A 23,152-nucleotide genomic window follows, 5' to 3' on the forward strand; every position below is an offset into this window, starting at 1 on the left:
TGCTGTATTGAATATGTCCACAAGATAGCAGTGTTGCACAGCACCCCCTAACAATGTGCCGGGGGGTGAAAGAAAGCAACCTCCAAATGAATTTTGCTAAAGTTGCTTTTGAAGATGAAAGCAGACTTTAATTGTCCCTGACCGGCTGTGACCCAAGATGGAGGCTACCTCACATCTCACCCAGTCAGCCAGAAGGTGCCATCGTTTTGTTCGTGCGTCTGTGTGCTCGCCCCTCCCTTCCTGTGTGCTCGCCCCTCCCCTCCTCTCCCCACCTGTGTGCTCGCCCCTCCTCTCCCCTCCCCACCTGTGTGCCGATGATGAGTTTGATTATTCCCACCTGCCGCTTGTTACCTGTCGTGTATATAAGTCCCGCCTGCCTGCCCCTCACTCCCTGTCGGATGGTCGATGTCGTCACGTTTGCTGTCCTCGCGGTTCCTGGCTGTTTGGAGTCTGTTCCTGTTTGCCATCCCTGTCGGTCGGTCGGTCAGTCTGTCTTTCATGTTATTAGTTTGCCACTTCTCGATGCCTCGTTCCACTTCCCTTTTCCGTCACTAAACCAAGCGGGTCCAAGCTGCACTTGGTCCAAGCTGCACTTGGTCGTCCTGCTCCATGCTCCACTCCGATCCTGACAGAACGGGCTCCAGCCACCCTAATAAGGATAAAAGGTAAAGAGAATGCATGGATCGAAGAATGATCATATTCAATTATTAAGTGAAACAGAAGGGTGACCAGTGAGTTTTAATATAAATATTTAATTCTGAATTGACAACAGTGTATTCATTGTGTATATACATGCAACACAATATGAATAGTCACATCGAAATAATTTCCCACATGGATGCTTTTGGAAGTAAAACCAGATAACAAGCATAAGATACTGGACGGAACATATCTTATTTGATGGCTGACAGAAAAATATTAGTGAGAATTGAAAAAAAAAAAGGTCATGGAAATCGGTTGCATCTGTGCAGTTTTCTAAAAGCTAAACAAAACAGCGGTGAAATTGAAACAGTCATTTTGAGTGATCACTCCTTTTGCACAGAATATTGTTTTGTTGATTTTGGGCGGTAAACCTTGCAGGCTCATGACAGCCGTAATTTATTTCGTATGACAATGGGGTAGGGTAGAAAGGTTGACTGTTGATGATGTGGCAGTATCACAGAAAATGACCCAAAACGCTATGCCATGTACACAATTGAAATATGTGCAATGCAAGAAAATCCATTCCAAATAACAGATTCATAAAATATTATTTTGTTTCAAAAACCATTAGGAAAAGCAAATAGCAAGCAAGATGACACGAGCATCTCTTAGTGATTCAAATGAATAACGCTCTACTCTGAAAATGAGTATATTGGGAAAGCCTTTTCGTCAAATCAAAGCTTTTCTAAGGGATGCAGAGAGTAGAAAAAGATTGCAACTATTTCAAGGAAATACACAAAAAGAGAAAATCAAGCCTCATGGATGTGTCTGTAACTGATCTACTGTATTTGTGTAGAATTAATGAATGCACAAATATGGTGCATTTCCTGTGGTGCATTAGAAGACAGATAGATAGATAGATACTAGAACAACAATAATTCCACTGTTGCAACAAGTAAACCAATATACAGTCAATAGTTACCACATGCGCTGGCTTTTCTAAGGTGCCGACAGAAAACTGGACAACAATGTTATTCTCAACTTTTTCTAAACATGCGCCATTGGCGTCATCGTCATGCTGTGAATAAAGTATTGGGTCCTGTTTCACACAGCTTCTATTTAAAAAATTTTTGTGTGCGTGCATTAGTATTCGTTCTGTAATAAGATCCCACTAGGATCATCAGCTCTTCATGGAACGCATATATCGATATCTGACAAAATGATTAGGTGAAGCATTCATTGTTTGCATGTGTCAAAAAAGATGAAAAATGTCAGCATATCATGATGGAATAAATGTGGCGGTGTGCAAGCAAAATATTTGCAAAAGATGAGATCCAGATCGAGTTGTTTTGATATTACTTGGGCTCTGGCGACAGGCTCCAGAAGTGCTTCTTGCGTTAAAACCAGTGGACTGAGTCCATTTTTGTTTGCGTCGAAAAGGATTTTAGTTAAACGCATCTCAAAGGGGAAAAAGACAGCAGTTGTCATGCCCTCTCTCCAGGGTCCTGAAAGTCCCAGGGACATACGTCAACCATTTTTGGCCCGCTACCAACAGGTTTGTGATACTTTTCTTTTTTCTTGTCCGTGAAAGTTTCAGTCTGAGCAAAAGTGCTGTTTGAGGCCTCCTCGCTCTCTGGCCTCCTCGACTCCACCCCCTCTGGGTCTTTGCTGGAGCTCCTCCGTCGCTCAGAGAGCGGGCCGCCGCACTCGGACGACTGGCTAACGCGCCTTCTCTCCGACGGCTGCTTGCCGGACGAGCTCCGTCTTTCTCTGTTTTTCTCCCTCCCTTTCTCCTTCTCGCCTTTGTGGCCGGACGAGCAGGAGCCTTTCCGTTTCTTCTTGTGTGCGGAAGGGCTGGTGCAGATCTTCTCCTGCTTAGGCGAAGGGGGGCTGCTGTAATCCCACGGGCAGATCTCGAGCATCAAGGAGGGAGGCTGCAATAGGCTTCCGGTGGACTTGGAGTGGTCCGAGCGGAGCGCCTTGGGTTTACCGTCGGTCGGCGTGACGCTCTTTTTGCGTCGGATTCTTTCTGGGGAAATGGACTCTGAAGGCTTACCAAGCATAGGCTGCTCCTCAAAGTCCCAGGGGCTCACATCTGGCTTGAGCGGTAGAGGCGACTTGGGTCCGCGAGATTTGCGTGCTTCCCTGCTCTCCTCCCTTTCCCCTCCTTTGTCCTTGGAGCGTCGTCTGTTCGAAGTAGACTGCCCAGATTTCAGTCTCTGCTGAGAGCGACTACATTTGCCGACGCTGGAGCTACTACTTCCTCTTCGGCCTCCGTCGGTTTCCTCTGGGGCGATGGACACGTGTTTCTGTGTCTTGGCTTCAGAAGGCGTTTGAGGTTCTTCCATCTCCCACTGACAAACTTCGGACACGTCGTACAAGTTCCTGCCGGTTTCCGAGCAAATGGACGGTTGGCTACCGCTCACCTAGAATCAAGGGACAAAAGAAATTAGCGTGAAGGCCTCAACTATTTTGCAGCAATCCTTCTAAGATACCTGCTGCTTCATGATGCCCATCTTCAGAGGTGTCTTGGAATATTCCACGGACTGGCTGACGATCATTTTGGGAAAATGTTCAGGAGTCTCGTCCACTTCTGACAAGATCCTCCCCTCCTGCCCCTTCAGCCCTTTTTTGCTGGCATCTTCCACACTTTGTGTTTTGTTGCTGAGCCCGGGCATCTTCTCCTTGGCGCTGGCAATCACACTGAGAGACTTCTGCATGATGGAGGTGCGCAGGTGCACAGGTTTCTTTTCGTGCGTTAGGTTGTGAACGCTGGCCGACTTCCAGAAGAGTGGAACCGACTCGGTGGACTCTGCTGCTTCCAGCTTTGATGGCGGGGCGACCGGTTCCTGCTGCTTTTTGTAATGTTTGCGACCGATGAGGGAACCGAGGAGAGAACACTCTCCGCCGTTCCCCACCGGAGTCATTTTGTCCCCTGCCGCAGAGCCGCTTTGACTTCCTGTTTCATCATCTTGCTCACAAACGTGATCATAGCTCAGCGACTTCTGCAGGCTTATGACTTTGCTCTTGAGGGAATCTTCTTGATGTTTTCCTAAAGGGAGATTATTATTACGTGTGACTTTTTTAAAATTATTAGCACAATCATACGTACTCATTTCCAATTTAAGAAACATAGCTACAGTAAAGTCCCAGCACCGAGATCTCACCATGCTGACTGGTCTCCACGTGGTTCCTCCTCAAAGTGCTGCGGTTGCTACCGTGTTCACTGCCATCTTCTCGGCTACACTGGCGGTGTATGTGCATGGTCTCCGGAATCTCCGTGATTCTTTTCATCAGCGTACGACCGAGGCCCTTTTTGGAATTGCGTTTCTTTTGGAGATGGGGGTTGTTGGCCAGCATCTTTTTGCGTTTGTAGACTTCAAGCTGGGCATAGAGTTTTTTCAACTCCTCCTGAGAAAGGTCATCCGTGTTTCTATTGTTTGTCTTGTCCTGTGACTTTCTTTAGCATTTTTGAAGCAGCAGAAAGATCATGAATGTGTGTTTCCTCACCCGTATGTCCTCGGGGTCCAAGCTGTGCTCGCTCCACGCTGAGGTAATGCTGTTGTTGATGTAAGAAGCAGACCTTCCGATGTCCAGCTCCTCCTCGTACGCCTCCGTGGCAATATCATCCCGAGCTTGAGTCTCCTTGGACAAAAACTAAGACAAAGAGTCCCGAGACATTGTAACCAAAAAGAAAACTATTTGTCCTTGTAATGATGATGTCAAAAATATCTGCAAAGGGAATCTGAGGTGTGACGGCGTCCAACAATAATTTCCTGCAGTAAATATGCTAGATGGATTGTCGGAAATTGAAAAGCTTTCTGGTCTGAAATTAAATTTGTTTTATTTAGACAAATGAGCCATTTCTGCTAATAGCATTGGCCAGGACAAGAGCACTGCAAATATTTTATTATTATTAGAAAAACAAAATGACAGAATACATTTTTCTAATCTTGTTACTTCTTGACCGGGGAAACATTATGCCATCTAACCTTTTCACCGGAAATGCTTAACAGAGTTTGTGGTATGCTAATGTGAAACCAGTAAAAATGCACAGCCTCCAATAAGGTCCATTAGTCTGGTCGAAAGAGAATTTCACACGTAATAATGTATTGCATGCATAGATTGGTGTCAAACATCAGGCTCGCTCGGGGGCCCACCATATATCATTTTACGTGGCCCGCGAAGAAAAATTGCATCAGCTTTGTGTCAATACTAATATTGCAAATTATGTTATTTGTTTGTTGTGTCGCCTATGCTGTATATCATATAAGATGATGTCATAGCCTTCTGAAAAAAAATAGTTTGTTGCCATCCCAGCATGCAAGTTTGAATAAATATTATTTTCAAACGTTTTTTACAGTAATTTTGTACTGTACTGGATATTTTTTATACTGTGAAAAAAAGGATTGGGCAGTCTTGTATCGTTATCATACACACAACAGAATCCAGCATAAAAAAAAGTGTAACAATTGTGGGGTTTTAAATTTTTTTTTTTGCAATATCTCACTGAAAGACAATTTACAATTTTGATATTTTAACAAGAAATACTGAGTTGACACACGAGTGAAATGGTCTGTTGGGCTGGAACAGGCCCCCGGGCCTTGAGTTTGACACGTGACATAGATGATGGTGTCATGAAAGCGATATTTAGGCCAGCCTGAGAAACAGATGCAGTGTGAGCTTCCCGTTGCGCTTCATTATCCCAGCCTACTCGACGGACGGACGGACGGACGGACTGCAATGTCTGAGGAGCCTAATTAAGACCGAATGAAAGAAGTGGGAACGTTGATGGTGTACTGCTTTTATCACACAGCGGGGCCATTAAATGTTTTCCATCAGACGTAAGAGATTGCATATAAATACTAACATGGGGATGCTTAGCGAAATTACCATAATGACTAACTAACGCCATTTGAATTGGTTTCCAGCGTAGGATGCAAATGTGCTTCTTTATGATTTTGTCAATGCACGTATGCTTGAGATTACTTCCATCACACGAGCTACTGCTGTGATTAGAAGCTGCAATTGAGCATCAGCCATAATGGAAGCCCCCCCCCCCTGTGTTGATTATGAGAGTCATTACACTTCGCTTCACCTGAAATGATTAAAGTGCAATAAAGGATGCGGCAAAACGATTCCAAAGAGCCTCCAAGACTTACAATGTGCTGAACCAGAGGTGGGCACAGTTCATTAATTACAGGTAACGGAGTGATACCTTTGGAACAAGAAGCACTCCCACAGTCACAGTGACAGTTAGATGAGTGTGAGCGAAGATCAACATCAGCATCCAGTCAGGGTGAAGGCTGGGCACCACAGAGAACCTGCAGCGACACAAATGTTCTGTCCAAGTTAAAAGCCAGATCAGCAGAGAGCTCTTGCAGTCTTTGAATTCTGCTCTCAGTGTTTCCACAACTATAAACACATTTGAAGGATTTCACCCTTCCGTATTGTTCATTTTGTTATGGTAAAAGAATTGCATTTAGACCATTGTAAATAATATCTGGCTGGTGATGTTTACATTGTACTAAATAGGTGACAAACCAAACAAGTATGTTGAATCAGAATCAAAATGTATGGCCAGTATATTGCTTCTTGTAGACCAGAGTATTTTTTTTCCCCTTCATGTGTCGTTTGGATCTGTTAATATGCTTCAACTATTTGGGATGCTGCGTATAAAACAGTTGACGCATTCATTGTCCTTTGTTATTCATGTTTGGAAAGCCCATGAACTGGAGAGTGAACAAGTGGAAAATGCCACAAGCGCAGGTCTCGCCCCTTCCTTTGTGTTTTTGTCCAATGAGATGGCTGCATTCTCTCTCCCACACGCATCTTGTTGTCTGATTAGTTTGGCTACATTTTGTCCCAAGGTTCCTGTCAGCGGCTGTCAGGGTATCCTTATCCTTGTACGTTGTCTTGTTTTGCATAGATTTTCATTATTTTGAAAACGTTTGTTTGTTTGTTTATGCAGGCAACCCGTTTTTAGTGGAAAGGTTTTGCCTCAAGTTGAATTGTGCAATGGGATAAATACGGCAAAGTTTTTTCTGAGACATGACGATTTTTAAGATGACCTCCAAGACCTCGCGCTGTAATTCTGTAAACACGACTGATTTGTCTCTGAGACCTTTCTCTTTCATTCCTGAAATCCGACTCAGCCTTCTGCATGTTCTTAAATGTGAAAACACAGGTAAATTGAGATTTCGCTGTTGATTTCATGATAGCTTTGTGCGCCCACCTGATGATGTGGAAGACGGCCGATAAGAGGAGCTCATTGTAGATGGCCACCGCCATGTAGCGCGGTTCGTGGAAGGCTGAGTGAATCGTTCGCACGGCGTAGCACAGGTAAACACCCCACAGCAGAAAGAGCAACTCGGCTGGGAAGCAAAAGGAACAAATGGAATTCCAATGACGTGGAAACACTGCCCAAATCATTTCAGTTCTTTTAAAGTAACCCCTTACATAGTACCTATTTGAACTATAGTGAGCATTCAATCACAGGAACATGCAAACTCCATTTTACTTGGGTCTATTTTAGCAACACGTATAAAACTTGCTGCATTCTAATTGATTTAATTTCTTGATTTATTATTTTCATTCATATTTTATGTATTATAATTTATTACTTTATGCTTTCCAAATGGCACTATGAACTCGACTGTCAAATCAATTTGAGTCTAGTATTAATCCTGAAAAGAATGTGTCTAATAATCATCAAACTATACGCTACTTCGTCTCCGGGTGCATAGGGAGCTCCTCTTGTAGCACAACAAATCAAACAGACGCTTGTTTACTGCTGATATTCTCGTGTCTATTGTTAGAGTCTGGGAAAAAAAAAAAAAATATAACAACGTCTTTATAGACAGATGAGTGTTCCCTCGTCGGCAATATTACAACAAAGGCCAAGTCACAAAGGTAATTTTATGACTATGACAGTTTTCAGAAGCAGCTTAGCAGGGGACTTCCCGTTGGAAGCATAAGATCAACACATTAGTGTGTTCTCAATGGTTGCCGTAGCAACTAGCTGCTCCCTCATTTCCTGTTCTGCTTACAATACACGCATACAGATATTGCCGTATTTAACGTCACTCATCCTATTCAAAGTCCCTGCTGCGTGAGATTCTGGCAGCTACTTCGTTTTCATCGTCAGTATACGATTCTGCTCTTTCTCTCCTCCAGGATATAGGAACACTTTTTTTGCACTTAAATAAAGCTGTATTATCTGACATTATACATAGCAGAATTATCGAGAGGCCAAACAATTGAGAATTTACCAATACTGAGAATGACAGATAATTGGGGGGGTAATTTATTTTATTTTTTTTCGGATGCGGGATGCATTGCACACATTTTACACTCAACACACACGGCGTTGTTGAACTCACTTACCCACAGCCATCATGTAGTCCCAGCGGTCAAGCAGACACATACTAAACTGCAACCCCTCCGATGAAAAGCCGGCTGTGATTAAGGCCCGACTCAGCTCCGGGTTCTGGCACACAGCAGAAGTCCAGGCCGCCAGGAACCACAACACCACCAATAGGATTATTGCCAGCATCCTCAGAACTCGCCAACTTGTCATGTAGGGTGTCCTTTGTGCCGTCCGTGACAAGAACACCTTTAGCACTCTGAAAAAAAAAGAAAAAAAAATACAGCTCAAACGAGGAGATGGAGAACTTTCTCACACAGAAACAAGTGTGAGTCTGAGTAGAGACTTTGTATGATATAAAGTGAAAATTCAAATTTGCTGTTTTGGATTCCAACAATATTTTTCTATTTGATAGTTTACCTGTACAGCTTGAGGATGATGGTCCCATACATGATGGCGAACCCCAGCAGGCGAACCCATCTCAGGAGGATACAACGGAACACACTCGGGTGAAAGTACAGTATCATAACCTGCAACACACAGTCCACACCTTCAAAGACTAGAATTCAAATGAAGTGACATGACATGGATGGGATTTTGTTTGTTGACATCCATCCATCCATCCATCCATCCATCCATCCATCCATCCATCCATCCATCCATCCATCCATCCATCCATCCATCCATCCATCCATCCATCCATCCATCCATCCATCCATCCATCCATCCATCCATCCATCCATCCATCCATCCATCCATCCATCCATCCATCCATCCATCCATCCATCCATCCATCCATCCATCCATCCATCCATCCATCCATCCATCCATCCATCCATCCATCCATCCATCCATCCATCCATCCATCCATCCATCCATCCATCCATCCATCCATCCATCCATCCATCCATCCATCCATCCATCCATCCATCCATCCATCCATCCATCCATCCATCCATCCATCCATCCATCCATCCATCCATCCATCCATCCATCCATCCATCCATCCATCCATCCATCCATCCATCCATCCATCCATCCATCCATCCATCCATCCATCCATCCATCCATCCATCCATCCATCCATCCATCCATCCATCCATCCATCCATCCATCCATCCATCCATCCATCCATCCATCCATCCATCCATCCATCCATCCATCCATCCATCCATCCATCCATCCATCCATCCATCCATCCATCCATCCGAACCGCTTAGTCCCCACGGGGGTCGCGGGCGTGCTGGAGCCTATCCCAGCCGTCATCGGGCAGTAGGCGGGGGACACCCCGAACCGGTTGCCAGCCAATCGCAGGGCACACAGAGAGAGACAAACAACCATTTGCACTCGCGCTCACACCTAGGGACAATTTGGAGTCTTCAATCGGCCTACCGAGCAAATTTATATTAATGATTGTATAAAAAAAAAAAGAGTTTACCCCAAAACACCGAATAAATCAAATCAAAGAAAATAAGCACAACAACAAATTGTAAACTGCTTTTTGCTGCTTTGTAGCTTGTCAATTCAGATGACAAAATGTCTGCGTTTGTTTTTAATTCTAACCCTGCTGTTTGCATTTGCGTTTCCTAATCTCGAGCTGTCTGTCTGTCTGTCTGTCTTCATAGCAGCCATTGCAGCCACATGACAGAGCCGCGACACCATCTCACTTTTACAAACAGCAGGCAGAATGAAAGCACTCTACGTTGTAGTCCTTGCAAATTCTCAAATCTTTGCAGCCTCATAAACACACTCATCGGCTAGCCGTCTTTCTGTGTACTCTAAACACAAACGTGCAGAGTCAAGCAGACAAACAGTGTCACGCCCTTTCCTCCATGCACGAAGCCACTGGAGATTTTTTTTATATCAGCCGCAGGGAGCGGTGGCCCTCTTTGGTTTGCACTCCTCCCTCCATCAATTAATCAGCGGATGTACTGTATTTTTTAAAACAAGCAGTGCTAGAACTTGATGGACTGTTTAAAAATGCATTGAGCACCAGAATGGAGCAGCTGTGCCATGCTTGGCTGAGGACGCTTGTGACACAAACTGTATTTTCTGTGTAACTGTACGGGCGAAGAGGCAAGACATCAAGGTGGGTCGAAGAGAACCCGGGCAAAGGTAGAGTCATATTTAAAAGGTAGCGGGATGATAGCAAGTGCAGAAAAAAAGGAACACGGCTTTTCGAGTTGTGCACATAGGAGAGTGGAAGCATATTTGGGGAAAGCTATTTTTAGTATCTTTTATCCACCCGGGGAAACAGAATGGATGGATGCAAACTCACATTCATCACGTGAGGGCAGCATCAAGAAATAACAGGTGCAAGATAATAAAGATGCACATGCCTTTGGTGCTCAAATGATTCTTCGGATTAGTATTTATTTACCTTTAGACAGACGGGAATTTTTTAACTTGACGTAAAAAGTATAAATACACACATCGGTGGTGGTGGTGGCTATGTTTACTTTTTGGTCTTTTTTTGGGGGGGGGTTAGAGGGCGTCACAAATTTTCACTTTGAATAATTAACATAGTCCACATTTGATTCTTGGTTTTGATTCCTTTAAAAATGTTGCCGTCAACTTTTCAACTCTATCTGGCTATTTAAAAAAAGTGGCAATTATTTTAGATTGTCAGTGTGACAAATGCAGTCATTTATCAAAATTTTCCATTTTTCTTTCATGATGTAATTGTTGCTTTTGTTTTGGAGTCATCGTTTGCTCTTATTTTCAGAAGCTATTTTTCCTCTCTTTCATATTCCCAAGTCCATGATTTTCTTTCTTTCTTGAGCTTCCTTAGTTAGATTTTGCTTGTCGTTTTATTTGTGATCTTGAGTTGCTTCTGGTGTCCCTTTTCCCATTTTCTTCTATTATGCTTTTGTTACAACTTGATTTGTTGCCCACTCGATGAAGACTGTTTTTTTTTTTTTTTTTTTTGCTACTTTACAAATTGTGCATTTAGATCCTTCTTTTCCATCAGTGTGAAAACTGCGTGAGCCCTTCCGCACATACAAACCCACGCAAAACAGTATAGCTTTGGGCAAATAACAACAAGTAGCAATAGCCTGACAGATGAGTAGTGCAAATGACGTCTACTTACAGGGAAGTACAGCAGTAAAGCCCCAAATAATATTGCTTCCAATAGAATGAATCCAGAAGTGCGGATACTCTGTACAGGAGGAAAGACGGGAGTCAGGAGCAATAATTATAGCACAGTATTTTCAAAGTGCAAAGTGCTTAGCATCAGTATAATCACCCTATTTGGTTGGTGCGTAGATGGGGAGGTGTGTATGCAAGTATACAAAGACGAAAGTTCATTCATGTACATGTCAAATAACCAAATGTGTATATATAAAAAAAAAAAAGATAATGCTTAACTAAGCTACAATAGGTTGCTGGGTGGGCAAGATGGAAAGGAAAACACGAAAAGGTTCAGGTTGCTTTTTTTTTGCAGTCTTCCATGAGTGTCGGTGTAAGAATTAAAAGATCACAATTTTATCTTGTGGGGGTCATTCATGTCATCTGCTTATGATGAATATGAAAGACCAAAGGACATGGTATGTTGATGTTCACATTGGTCATGCACTGTAGGCAGGTCCAGTTAAATGGACCTTACCTTATTTCTTCTGAAGTGGTAGACCGCCACCATGCTGGTCAAGTCCAGCACCATGCACAGAGCTTGGAAGGAGGCCACAGCCAGTCGTAGCCCGCTGTCCTCCTGGGCGAGGCAGGGTGTGTTGTCTCTGCAGTAGGGACAGCCCACCCGGCAAGGTAGGCACTTACTCACAGCGTCGGAAATGTCTTCTCTGTGAGAGCCCTGCGCCTTACCTGAGAACAGAAGAGGGCTTGGTCAGACATTGAAAGATTGATGACTTTATGAACACAACCAAAATCCTTAGAAGTTGGCTTTTTTTTTCTTTTCCCTCATTCCTTCATTTACTCACGTCAAACTGATTTTTGTCGCGAGCCGCATTGTAGTTATAGTTTCCTTCTGAGGGCCATTATGTCTGTCAACGCTTTATATTATATACAGTATAAGCTGAACAAACACAGTACAAACTGATGAATAACTAGTTTGGAAATCACAGACTGGTAAAAACTCTTCAAACATTTGAAAAAGATGAATGTGATAAAAAAATTGCTAGCAAATTCTCTATTTTTTTTTTTTTAAAAGTGAAGACGATTTGTAATTTTAATATTGACACATCCTGCTCTCCACACCTTTTTGGAATTGTCTACACTGTTTGTACTGTGTCCTCTCTGCATCCTGGAAGAGGGACCCTCCCATCTGTGGTCTCTTCTCAAGGTTTCTCATTTCCCCTAGCTGGAGTTTTGAGTTTTTCCTTGCCCTTCTAGGAGTTTAAGATCAGGGGATGTTTGAGAATATTTGTCATTTCTCACATGTCCTGAGTGGAGTGTTGTCACCTAAATGCTGAACAGAGGCTGTGAGTCGAATTCCTTGTTTGGCAGCCTCAGACATGGCAAATACAAACTCTTGAATCTTGACTATGCAATTTGTCTTGGCGGGACACATAAAATGATGTGGCGGGCCGTATCTGGCCCCGGGGCCTCGAGTTTGACACCCGTGCTCTATATCGCTGTCTCGAGCAATTTGTGTTTGTATTTGGAGTGACACTTGAGCAGGTGGATTGGACTGAATTGAATTGATTTGTTTAATGGGTAGCAGTCACCAGTCCAATAAATGAAAATGTCACAGCAATTACAATAAGAAACATAAATGAAGCTTTAATTAGAAAATGATGAAAGCCAAGAGAATAGATAGAGCATCGTGACCCTGCATTTTTAATCACTCATGTCTGAATTGATTGATCAAGTCTCTTCTCCAAGATTGCTAGGTTACTCCAGTTGCTTCTAATGTCATTTGTTCCAGAGATACTACATAACCGATTCCTTTGGCAACACGTCCGTTGAGGCCAGATTAGGAGTTAGTCTATTAAATCTGACGTAAATCCTCCAATTTTTCCAATTTGTTGACCATCTGCTGCACCTCTGAAAAATAGTGCTTAATCAACTTCTTGTGAATCTTAGCATTCCTATCGTATGCAAGATTGCAAACTTGACGCTTTTCTGGATTTCCTAGTACCTATTATTAGGAGAATTTCCACTGCGGTATTGAAATGATATCCGTTGTTGTATAAATGTCATTATTTTGCACGGTTTCTAACTAAGTCATGACATGCTACATCTTTCCCTCACCCTTGTGCCCCTTTTGGCCCGTTGCTAGGAAACAATACCAAACGGTTTCCCGCCCAATCTTATTGGTGTGAACTCCAGGTGAGCACAAAGAACATACCAGACACTTTCCGAGACCTGCGAGTCTCTTCACGCAACGGAGCTCACATCTTGCTGCATTACAATAAAGCTGCAGCTTAGCATATCGTAGCCTCGGGGGCGCTGTATCGGTGGAGTCAGGGAGGAGAATCCCCGCAGTCGCTTGATTATTTGGCTGATCCGAAGCAAGCTTCCTGCCTGAGGACGCACGCTGCAGTGCTCTCAGTCAAATAAATGCACTCATTTGAATCGGCAGAGGTCATGACGCGTTCATCCATTTGGTCTGATCCTTTTGCTTCAACACCTGTGCAAGCGCAAGGCTTAAAATTTCTGCAGCAGCAAGAACATGACTAACTAGGCCTGCATCCTGAAATTTCCAACCCCCAGGATATCTCTTCAAAGTGAGCACAAAAATATCAGACAGAAAATGCCTGAAAAGGTCGTTTTGCTATCCATAAGTCTCAAGAGGCTTGTGTGCAAATACCAATATTTGGATGTGTCACGGAGCCGCAACATGTATTGTAAAGCTAAAGAAGGATTTGTAACCTACTTTTAAAGCCATTGAGCGCCACACGGCTTGGATGGTAAAATCCTTCCTTGCATTGGCACTTGTATTTGTCCAACACAAATCCATGACCGGCGATTGGCGTGCACTGCGAGAAGAGAAAACAGATCCGAATGCAAAAGGGTTATCGACTTTTTTTCAGCTGCAACACATTATAGTTTCGAAAAAAAATATATGAATTAAAATCAAGAATAAACCACATATTTTCCATCGACCTTTGTTGAGTGCACAACCAGGGAAATAAGACAGTTGGGCATAATAAGTGGAATCTGCCAGCTCCATCCCAAAATATTTTGAGACTCTGGAGATACTTCCATCTATAAAGCATACAATTGCTCCAACTACAAACCGCGCGCGCTCTTGCCCAGTGCGCTTTGTGAAATGAACTTGCTAAAGTTGTGTTATTGAGTCTTCAATATTATCCGCATGCTGGTCAGCTGCAGCAGCAGGCCGGCCGGCCGGCTATAAACACGCCTGGCGTCCAGGGAAATCACACAGCTTTGCCAAGTAACCGGGACACTAATTCATATCTAAATTAAGAATTAAGGCTTGTTTGCACAGTTCCAGCTTCCACATTATTCCAGCTCAGTTCATACCGGTTGCAAACGTGCGCTGAAATTAAAGCCGCAATAAATTTGGCATGAATGCTCGTAAATACTGCAATAGGTCTCTGAGGGGGAGGATGATGTGAGCAACTGAATTGACACGTGGTGTGTTGGCTACAAAAAACAGCTCAGCATCTCACTTGCTTGTGTGTCCAGATAGTACGTGTACTAGATGATGGCTGAAAGGAAGTTGAATTAAGTTCTCCAATTAACACACTCGTAAGATGCCGTAGCGGCGGAAGCAATATTTATGTTTTCAAGCCTTTCAAGTGCCTCTCAAGTATGAAATGTTTTGCCTTGAAAAACAAGGCAGACATAGAAACACCTAAATGCAACTAAGGCTTGCCTCGTTTTTCTTCAGGCGCAATGAAAAAGCTATTAAGCCATGGTTTCAGGTGCTTCCATTTAACGGGTGCCACTCTAATAGTGAGCCGTTATTTAATCATTGCACTTTGGATGCAGAGGGGCTTTTCATCCTTTACTCTCCAAGGCTGTATTGTTATTCACAACTAGTCCCAAAGCCTTGAAAAAGAAACCTGGGAAATGTGCTGCTAGAAAGACAAATAGTAACAATGACTTGTACAATGATTCCGAGGTTTCGCTGTTGGTGACTAAAATCTGCCTGACATCCGGCACACGTTGGCGGAGCATAGAATTTGTCATCAGAATTTCTCGCATCTGTGCCACAAAGAGGCAGATATGTACAGGTGATTCATATTTCAGATGCATGCAACGCACATCACTAAAAAATACTTGCTGAGCTGTTGCCAGAATGAATCGCGTGTTACAATCTGCTGTGCGGTACGGACAATGGAAGGAAGCGGAAAAGTGATATTAGCCTCTCGCTTTTTTTGCCTTCAGAAATTCAAATATTTGACATAATCTCCCAGAAAAATCCAGTTTTGAAATCACACAGTCCTCCTTTCTAAGGACGTACTTGGCTTTGAGAAAATGGAGTAGGAGTATTCAAGAAGAGCACATGGAATAAAAGGAGATTGTGAGGGAAATTGGAAATGGAAAAAGGAGGTAGTGTGGCTTTGAGTGGCAAACCCTTTTTGCCTGTCATTGCAGTTTACGCTCATTAGCAGAGCTCTGCTTTATCTCCGACACACGCACACACAGATATGTGCATATGCACACACTTTTGCACACTCTAGAAAACCCATCTTGATATCTTCATACGCATCCAGTCTCAATGGCTTGAAGGAATCATGTCGAAGCTGTTGTATAATTACCCGAGTAATCATGTAAGAGCCCACCCTTTATGACAACTCATCCATAAATGCATGAGCGTATTTAGAACACGATGACAGATCCCACTTCGTCCACTGCCTGTGCGTGAATCTATAAGAGAAAACAAGAAGACTTGAAAGAGCCTGACCAGGATGGTGGGGAAAAAAAATTTGAGCTGTATAGCAGCGTTTTCCAGCTTTTAATGAGCCAATGCAAAGATCTTACAAGACAGAAAAATGTCAAAATATGGATTGTTTAACTCGGGGGTGTCAAATTCATTTCTGTCGCGGGCCGCGTCGTAGTCGTAGTTTTCCTTGGAGGGCCATCGTGATTGTCAACGTCTTCCATATACAGTATAGGCTACAAAACGGATGGATGGATGGATGGATGGATGGATGGATGGATGGATGGATGGATGGATGGATGGATGGATGGATGGATGGATGGATGGATGGATGGATGGATGGATGGATGGATGGATGGATGGATGGATGGATGGATGGATGGATGGATGGATGGATGGATGGATGGATGGATGGATGGATGGACAAAGTCAATGCAAAATTTGTCTTCACGGACCACATAAAATGATGTGGTGGGCCGTATCTGGCCCTCGGGCCTGGAGTTTAACACCTATGGTTTAACTTGTTAGAAATGTGGCGATTGATCATGTTGAAGATTTGAAAAGATCATGACTATGTTGTGCTCTCTTCAAGCGCAGAACTTACCATGGTGAAAAAGCTATCAAAATAGCTACCATGCAGCCTTCAAGTTGAAAAGAGGCAATTGAGTGGCTGCGCATGAACTTGCATGGAGCAAATGAATAGATGAGAGAAAATTGGCACAAGTACCATAGAGAAGGAACTTGCTGTTTAAAAAAAAAAAAGAAAAGAAAAGGGTCAGCCTTTTGGGGCTGCTCCTTTAGCATGCGATCCTGACACTTAGCGGTTTCCAATTTTCACCTTTATAATGTTCACAAGAGGTGTTTTTGAGAGTCTATTTGAAGTTTTGTGCAAGTTTAATTATTGGCTCTTACTTGATGGCTTGTTCTGTCGTCCCTAACATTGCCAAGCAGAGCGGTTCCCGCTACTCTCAATTGACTGAGACGCAAAGTTCGAAGGATGAGGCAACATCACATCGGCGAGGTGTTAACATTGCTGAGATGCGCTCGAGGGACACGTCACAAATAGACTTTCACACCTTCTGCAGAGCAACATGATGCTCCATCACATTAACAAGGACTTGATTGTTAGAACTTGGGAGAGTGAATTTCAGGGCTTGCTTGGATTCAATTGACTTCCCACAGGCCATTTCAGCAAATGATGTGTTTTAGGAGAAAGTTGGAAGCTGTTTCAACGATTCACCTGCATTTTCCCCCAAAATGTCTCCTCAATGCCTCACTTTATTTTGGGACATCATCCACTTCAGGAGTAGCCGGCAGGCTGTTGAACCCATATGATCATTTCACCGTATCAAATAGGAATAGGAGGGAAAAGCAAGTTCAAGCAGCACACAAAGTGAGGAAACAAGAGATGGGAAGCTAGCAGATAACGAGCTAATCCATACAGCCCTGCAAGCGTAAACTGGAGTCTTAAACTGAACATTTGATGAGGATGAATTATTTTTAGTAGTTGCCTACGGTGACCATTTCACAGTCTTTGCATTTTGACTGTGACTGGTAAATAAAAAAAATTAAAAAATCACAGCTTTGCAAGAAGGAGGCTTACATCTCATTTGTTGGCTCTACAACTTTCTCTTTGCACTCACTTTGCATTCTGAACATAACTGTGAGATTTTTATCGATTCCTTCTTTGTTGTAAAAAAAAGATGTTTCAATCCAGACACTTTTTTTTATTACTGGAATTTCATTCCCACCTCTGTACATAAGTGAAAGATATTAGAACACAGAGTACAGTCCGCATCAAGTGTTTAAAGATAATGAATGCATTAATAAGGAAAATAGAATCTGATCTGCTTCAAGCTCTTCTAGGCTTCCCTGAAAGATGAGACTCCAAATACAGTTGACGCTTGCCATACAGATCTGTTAAAAAAACAAATTTAAAAAACTGCCTGTTATGTTTACATTACGTACTAATCAAATGATCTGGTCAAGCAGAATTCCTGATTTTGTCAATACAAGTTTTCTCTTTCAACACACGCAGTGTGTGGCCACATCTTGAATCTCACCTCCTACGCGCCTACTCAAAAAAGATGAATAACGGTGATGACTAAGTTGCCACTGAATCACCGAGAAATGCGCTGTGCGTTCGAAGACTCGTCAGATGAGGAGAGAGAGTAAGCGGTTCTACAACGTGGAATGTCACGCCACCAAGATCCCAACAAACACAAAAATTCAAATACGTGATGTGTGGTCTAGTGCAGTGTTTCCCAACCTTTTTTGAACGAATCGTTCACTCACGGGGCCAACGCTAACAGCAACACACACATAAATTGAGTATGTGCCGACACATAGACAAAGAGCATAGTCAATTATTCAAAGAATCTTGATGCAATCCATTACACAACATTTATTATACATCATATGGGCCATGTACACATGAGCGGCTCCAAAGCTCCTCCCCCACTGGGGTCAAGGAGGTTTGTCAGTTCAAACTCCTTGGCACTGACATGAAGGTGGAAGCTAATGCACAAAAAAAGATCCTCGCATACTGACTGACAGAACACGGATCATCGCGCTCTAAAAAGTGACAAAACTCGATGGATGACGTCCATCCATGGGTACCTCGGCGTTTGGATTTTAAAAGAAAACAAAATGCAAAAGTGTTGGAAAGAGGGAAAAGATGCAGCACTCACTTCCATGCTGGTAAGATTGCAGCGATGTGTCCCGGCAAACCAGCCACTGTCAGAACACTGGTCAATATCCACATTCTGCAAGTTCACGTCCAAACGAACAACACCTCTGGAGAGGGGAAAGAGCAGACAAAAGGTTAGGAGGAAAAAAAAAAATAAATGCCTTGTGTAAATGAATCAAGGCAGACATCTATACTATTTAAAGAATCAAGTATCGAGGTGAAAAAAAAAAGAATTATGATTTTGTCATTGTTTACAAACTGCCAATGGCTCTATGAGATTATATTCCATGTTTGTGCAGCAAGCAGTATGTCATGTTCTTAGTTTTAAAAAGGTGTCAAAGGACCAAAGACATCAAACTCAAATCTATCATAACAGATCTGTGACTTTTTGAATCCACGGATGGCTGCGGCAACACATGTTGCGGTCACATTGTCGATAACATGAACTAAATTAATGGAACCAAATGATTCCTTTCAAAAACTACCGGAATAAACAATTCTAAACCATTTCTAGTTCATCATCGGAAATAGGCATCACTATAGATCCTTCAAAAAGCCAACTGTCCTGAATCCAACCCGGAGTTTTAAGCATTGCTCATAATGTGATTTGGTGTCCCCAGTGTCACACTTTGAAATGTCCCCTTCTCCTTTTCTCTTTTGTGTTTCTGTGCATGAGCCTGACACCCGCTGTCTCCATCTGCCTGCAGGGAAGTGGAACAAACAAGCACGGAGAGAGGATTTTACCGCCACCTCCACTCCGGGGTGCACAATGAGAGGAAAGCAGTCAGTGTCTTTGTTTGACTGAGACAGAAAGCAATGAGTTATGACAGCTACTGCTCCATCTCTCGCTGTCACAATGTCTTCATGTAGTGTGAATGTTTCCATTGCATTAGAAGCAAGGGGAAATTACAGCAGATGAAGAAAGGCTTAAGCTTTTCTGTCCAGACATTCTATTTTTAGGAACGTCATCACAGCACTGAGACGGAAGCAGAGAAGCGTTTCCAGCTCTCACCAACATGAGGAGGAAATGCACATTCTCTATGCTGCGTGACTTGAACCCACACTCGACACCAGTTTTGCAATTCGGGGATTGGTGTATTTATCTAGTACGTATTATTATTGTTATGCAAGGATAACTCAGGGCTGGGAAACCCAGAGTTAGTGACGTTAGTGGATAAATACGGAGTTTTTCATTTCAATTTGCTCTTCGTTTAGGTTGTTTTATGAAACATTTTAAAATGGTGGCTTTTTGGCAACATGAACTGGAAAAAAAATGTTTTTAGTTAGATGAATTATTGATTTGATTATTTACTATTTACAGTCATTTTGTCAGTGTCACTCCAAATATGCCGCACAGCCGCCGCATTCTAACTAGTAGATGTAACAGCTTATGACAGTAATTGGCTGGCCACGGCAATAACGCCTAGCAAATATTACGAAACACCTTTCCTGCAGGCTTTCTTTAGAATCATACTCGACCCGTCTGACTGAGATGCCTCAACCCTTGATCTATTCCTTATTGTTTACTTATTATTGATTGCTTCACATCTCTGAGTGTTTAAAGATGCCCAATTGCAGGCCGCTCATACAAACGGCACTCTCTTTCGCATAAAGCTTGCATCACTCCTCTCCAAGTGTATGCATGAAGAAGACAAGCCCAGCTGTTCCTTGACAGGAGAGCATTTTAAATTGTCTATAGGCTCTTCATTACCAACTGTTTGAAAGCGTCTCTTTTAGAATGGAACACTGACTGACTGACTGACTGTGGATGGTATGATAAACAAAGACAGAGTGGGCTTGCAAGCATCTGTAAGTGTGCGCAAGTGCATATATCCGCCTAATGAGTGCTCTCTGTTGCCTGATCCCCAACGTATTCACCTGAATTCGAGCGCAGAGTCTCTCTTGAGTCCATAGAAGCCGGCTGACAAAGTGAGTAGCCAGTAGGGCACGAAAGCCCCATGTTCGCACTCCAGGTAAGGTGCAGACCACTTGATCTGATTCTTCTCCAGAAGGTAAACCCCAGTCTTGGGCTCCGACCCCCTTCTATGCGTGTGTGCTCTCTTTCCATCCCTAAACTCCTTCAACCACTCGTACTCGGGGCTCCTGCTCCTCAGCAGCCGTTCCTGCAGCACCACTTCCTTCTGGCTCCTGGTCGCCTGCAGAAAGACGTGCGGAGTCGGTGCCGGTGCGTCTCTGTGGAAGCTTACCACGGCTCTGTGGATTTTGGGATCCCCCTCGAGCATGCTCCGAACCAGCGCGTGATACCAGTAAATGTCCTGTTGCAAGCTATCCTCCCGGGACCTGTTGGCTTGCAAGATCATGTTCAAAAAGTTGGTGGCGTGCGTCATGGTGTCCAGGATGCCGTGCAGCGAGTAGTGGGAGGCGACGTGCAGGCCGCCTCGCAGGCTGCTCAGCTCGTACCTCCGTGAGCAGTTGACCTGCCTCAGCGCGGAGGAGTCGCCGCTGTGGAGGAAAGCAGTCACTACCCTCGGCAGGTCCTCCTCGATTTTGTGCGCCACCACCGTGCGCTCGGTAGCCGACGGCGAGTGAAAATAAGTCGGGTGGTAGTGGGGCGGCGGCTCCCTGTTGATACCTTGGGTGCTGAAGATTGAAGGGCTTTCGTCTCGGTCGTTTTCCGACCAGTCCACATATCCGTAATTGGAGCCCAAAACAAGCCCCGTTTGCAGAAGCACGACCAGGAGAGCCATCTTCCCTCGTCTTCGTCTTCTTCTTCTGCTTCTGCTTCTGCGTCCTCTTCTTCTTCAGGGACACCGAAGAGAAAACGCTGGGAAAAGTGCTGCAAGCATAACCAACAGCCTCGCCGATTTAAGGAGCACCGAAAAGAGGACGTGTCCTGCACGATGGAGATACAGCCGACAGTAATTGCCCACTTTTCATTGCACACAGGATCCCCTCAAACCTCGCGTGCACGTCAAGCGTCGTAACTCAATGGAAATCGTGATTCCTCCACAAACTGGAAACAGCCACCCATTGTTGGAGGTGAAGGATGAAAAGCGGCAAGGAGCAAATTGTTCTTGAAGTTCAGCGCCGCAAGAAAAAATCCCAATAGACCACCTGAGGTGTCGCCCAGAGCCACGGCAGTGTGTGCGCTGTCTTTTCTCCTTTTCTCACCGCCAGTCTGACGGAGATGGGCGGGGCGTGTGAACGGACTGGAGCTGTCCGGTTCTGAAAGTGGCGCCCGTGGGAAGAAAAATGACAGAAATAGTATCATTTGATTGTATTGCTCAAACTGGCGATGATGATGATGAAATATAGGCTCCATCGCACCAATCAATGGTTATTGATGTGTTTAAAAACTTCTCCATCATTAGGTTTTTAAGCGGAAACATTCGCAACTCATCATTGTGCCTTCAATAACAATTCTAATAACTTTCTTCAAACAGCACGTTTGGAACAATTACAAAGGTGTTTCAAATTAAAACAGTCCAGAAATACAAAAAGACTATTATTGTTCTTTTCTTGATCTTGAGCCAGTTTATACAGATAGATTGAAACTAATGTAGGCTGTTCCATCCGTCCATGTTCTATAATGATTGTCCATATAGAGAGAGAAGGCGAGGACAGCCTGGACTGGGCCCATATTTTATTTTGTTTTATTTTATTGTCATCTGTACTGCCATCTGTTGACAAGAACACCACTGCTGGTGGTGTTGTAAAAACACGTCTGGTCTTCTCTGATACTTTGCAGCAATGGTCACGACCGAAGATGGGCGTTGCAATGCCTGGGGTGACTCAGAGGCCGTTGTCATGGCAGTAGAAAGTGCAGATTGCAGAGCCCCCCTAGCTTACATGATGCCCACTACAACCGATAATGAAGACGGCGTCCTGTTTGGCCCAGCTGCACTGGCAGTTACAGAAAATCCTAGATGCCATAAGACCAATGTAAAGATACATGCATTCAAAAAGCAGAGAGATGATGCTGCATAGGAGAGAAAAAGATGACACTCTGCGTGAGATGAGTGCTCCTGACCCTTCTGTTTCATCCTCTTTTACAAGTGCACTGCCTCTCCTAACTCAATGAATATTTCATAGTCATTTGCTTCTTCATCTGCATGCGTTACAACTTGGGTTTGTTCAACCACAACCGTGGGAGAGACTGCACCAGCCATCTTTTATACAAACGTTCTGCTTACTCCGAGGTTTCCTAGGGTTTGAGTCAAGTAAAAAGCAGGTTGGCAAGCAAAAAAGGTTTTACAAGCAAGATACACTTAATTATGCATACTGCATATGAGGCATTGAAGGATTAAACAAAAAATGACGTGTGATTCGGAACATTTGGTTTGCCTCTAACATTTACAGCCAAGCACTATATTCCATCTTTTTTGGATAAACCACGTTTTTTTTTTATTAAACGTTAGGCCATGTATACATTGCATACAGTTTCAGAATTAAGTCAAAGACCATACCAGCTATACTGAATAGTTAAAAATGAACTCTGAACTATCATATTAATCACCAATACTTTCCGCAAAATAGACATGGACATGTACATTGATTATTCATTACATTAATTTGATTCTATGAGGCTGAAAAAACAATAAGCGACTATTTCCATCACCGAGTGCATGTGCGTATTTTAATCTTTGCTGCCCTCTAGAGTTTATTTCCCTGTTTAAAAAGTCAA

General features: G+C 43.5%; 1 protein-coding gene and 1 long non-coding RNA gene across 2 annotated transcripts; one reads left to right on the plus strand and one right to left on the minus strand.

Annotated features, from left to right (window-relative positions):
* Positions 1-732: 732 nt before the first annotated feature.
* Positions 733-21,422, minus strand: LOC125984812 (metabotropic glycine receptor). The gene is made up of 13 exons (XM_049747068.1): positions 20,386-21,422; positions 18,509-18,614; positions 13,842-13,944; positions 11,616-11,827; positions 11,100-11,168; positions 8,429-8,538; positions 8,029-8,267; positions 6,878-7,016; positions 5,861-5,966; positions 4,153-4,299; positions 3,810-4,053; positions 3,138-3,694; positions 733-3,068 (listed from the first exon to the last, which is right to left on the minus strand). Exons 1-13 carry the CDS (start codon positions 21,213-21,215, stop codon positions 2,127-2,129), a joined length of 3,804 nt encoding a protein of 1,267 aa, XP_049603025.1. The 5' UTR covers positions 21,216-21,422; the 3' UTR covers positions 733-2,126.
* Positions 6,455-18,515, plus strand: LOC125984860 (uncharacterized). The gene is made up of 4 exons (XR_011085624.1): positions 6,455-6,548; positions 6,864-6,984; positions 8,424-8,523; positions 16,770-18,515. It is a non-coding gene; the product is annotated as an uncharacterized lncRNA (long non-coding RNA).
* Positions 21,423-23,152: the final 1,730 nt, after the last annotated feature.

The sequence above is a fragment of the Syngnathus scovelli genome, chromosome 17 (genome assembly GCF_024217435.2).
Source record: "Syngnathus scovelli strain Florida chromosome 17, RoL_Ssco_1.2, whole genome shotgun sequence".
Classification (NCBI taxonomy): domain Eukaryota; kingdom Metazoa; phylum Chordata; class Actinopteri; order Syngnathiformes; family Syngnathidae; genus Syngnathus; species Syngnathus scovelli.